The following is a 1,272-nucleotide window of genomic DNA, read 5'->3' on the forward strand; positions in this document are numbered from 1 at the left end:
CTGAACGTGCGAATTGTGGCCGTCAGCGACTAGTCAATGTTAGGGCAGAACGGAGAGTGGCAAGACTGGTACAAGACAACAGAAGGGCAACAGTGCAGTGTCAGATTCCTCGCATCACCTATCAACATCTCAAGGCGGCCCAACGAAGTCATCTCGTGGAGTCATCTCGTGGCTCAACGAAGTACTGATGGGGTGGTCATAATAATCTGGCCACTCAGTGTATATGTGTGTGTATATATGTATATATACTGTAATATACAGTGTATATACACTGTATATATATATATATATATATATATGTGTGTGTGTGTGTGTGTACTGCATTCTGAGACCACTGCCTGCATTGTAGTTTCTAGTGGCACTAGAAAAATGATATCGGGTATGTGATTGGGTGAAAAGAACATATTACTGTACAGTATAATGAAAATGCTTCCAACAGTTGAACAGTTGTAATAATGACTTGTAATAATGACTGAAATGGTCTGTTTTCACATAAGAAAATTGCATGTTTTGTTTTAAGGTTTTTCTTGCAGAGCTGAAGGGAACAGATCACTTTTTTGCTATAAAAGTCCTAAAGAAAGATGTTGTGCTCATGGATGATGATATTGAATGCACCATGGTGGAAAAAAGGGTTCTTTCTCTGGCATGGGAACACCCTTTCCTGACACATCTTTACTGTACATTTCAGACAAGGGTAAGGCTGTTCACACTTCTTACAGAGTATAATTAGTCCTAATAGTTCACCTCTTGGGACTACAGAATGATTAGTATATATGTTGTGGAGACTGGACAGTGAGAAGGTTTGAGTAATTTAGCAGAAGGCAACTAGACAAGGCTGACACAACTCAGTTCACAAAATACTGTGTGTTGTCAGCCCACAACAGGACTTAGGGGATGACTGCATTCTGGCAGATCAACAGGTATTGTCTGCATTTGAAGGGTATTTAAAGGGATAAAACATGAGAAAATGTGCATAAATTGTACAGATGTACTGCAATTGTTTGGGGTGGGGTGGGGGTTGCCCTGACAGTTTAAATTATCTGTCACTATACTTCCGCCATATACACTCCGTGCTGCCCACAGGCAGCTGTATAACCAGCTAAGCAAAATCTCTTGGCCAATACCCCTGCCTCTTCTTCACAAGCACAGCAAGAAACCCATTTACTCATATAGAGAGACCTTCTATTATACTGTACATTCCATCAATAGATGGACTCTTCATAGAAATACTAGTTTGTGATCCGGCAGGTGTGTGGGCAGGTTAGAATAAGG

General features: G+C 40.8%; 1 protein-coding gene across 2 annotated transcripts in view; it reads left to right on the forward strand.

Moving 5' to 3' along the window:
- The window catches only part of PRKCQ (protein kinase C theta), a 42,647-nt gene that overhangs the window by 27,968 nt on the left and 13,407 nt on the right, over positions 1-1,272 (forward strand). For both annotated transcript variants that reach the window (XM_018565881.1, XM_018565889.1), the window contains exon 11: positions 521-694. In XM_018565881.1, coding sequence (XP_018421383.1) covers positions 521-694 — 174 coding nt within the window. The remainder of the gene's footprint in view (positions 1-520; positions 695-1,272) is intronic.

Source organism: Nanorana parkeri, unplaced genomic scaffold (genome assembly GCF_000935625.1).
Source record: "Nanorana parkeri isolate BGI_ZX_2015 unplaced genomic scaffold, ASM93562v1 scaffold26, whole genome shotgun sequence".
In the NCBI taxonomy this organism is placed as follows: Eukaryota; Metazoa; Chordata; class Amphibia; order Anura; family Dicroglossidae; genus Nanorana; species Nanorana parkeri.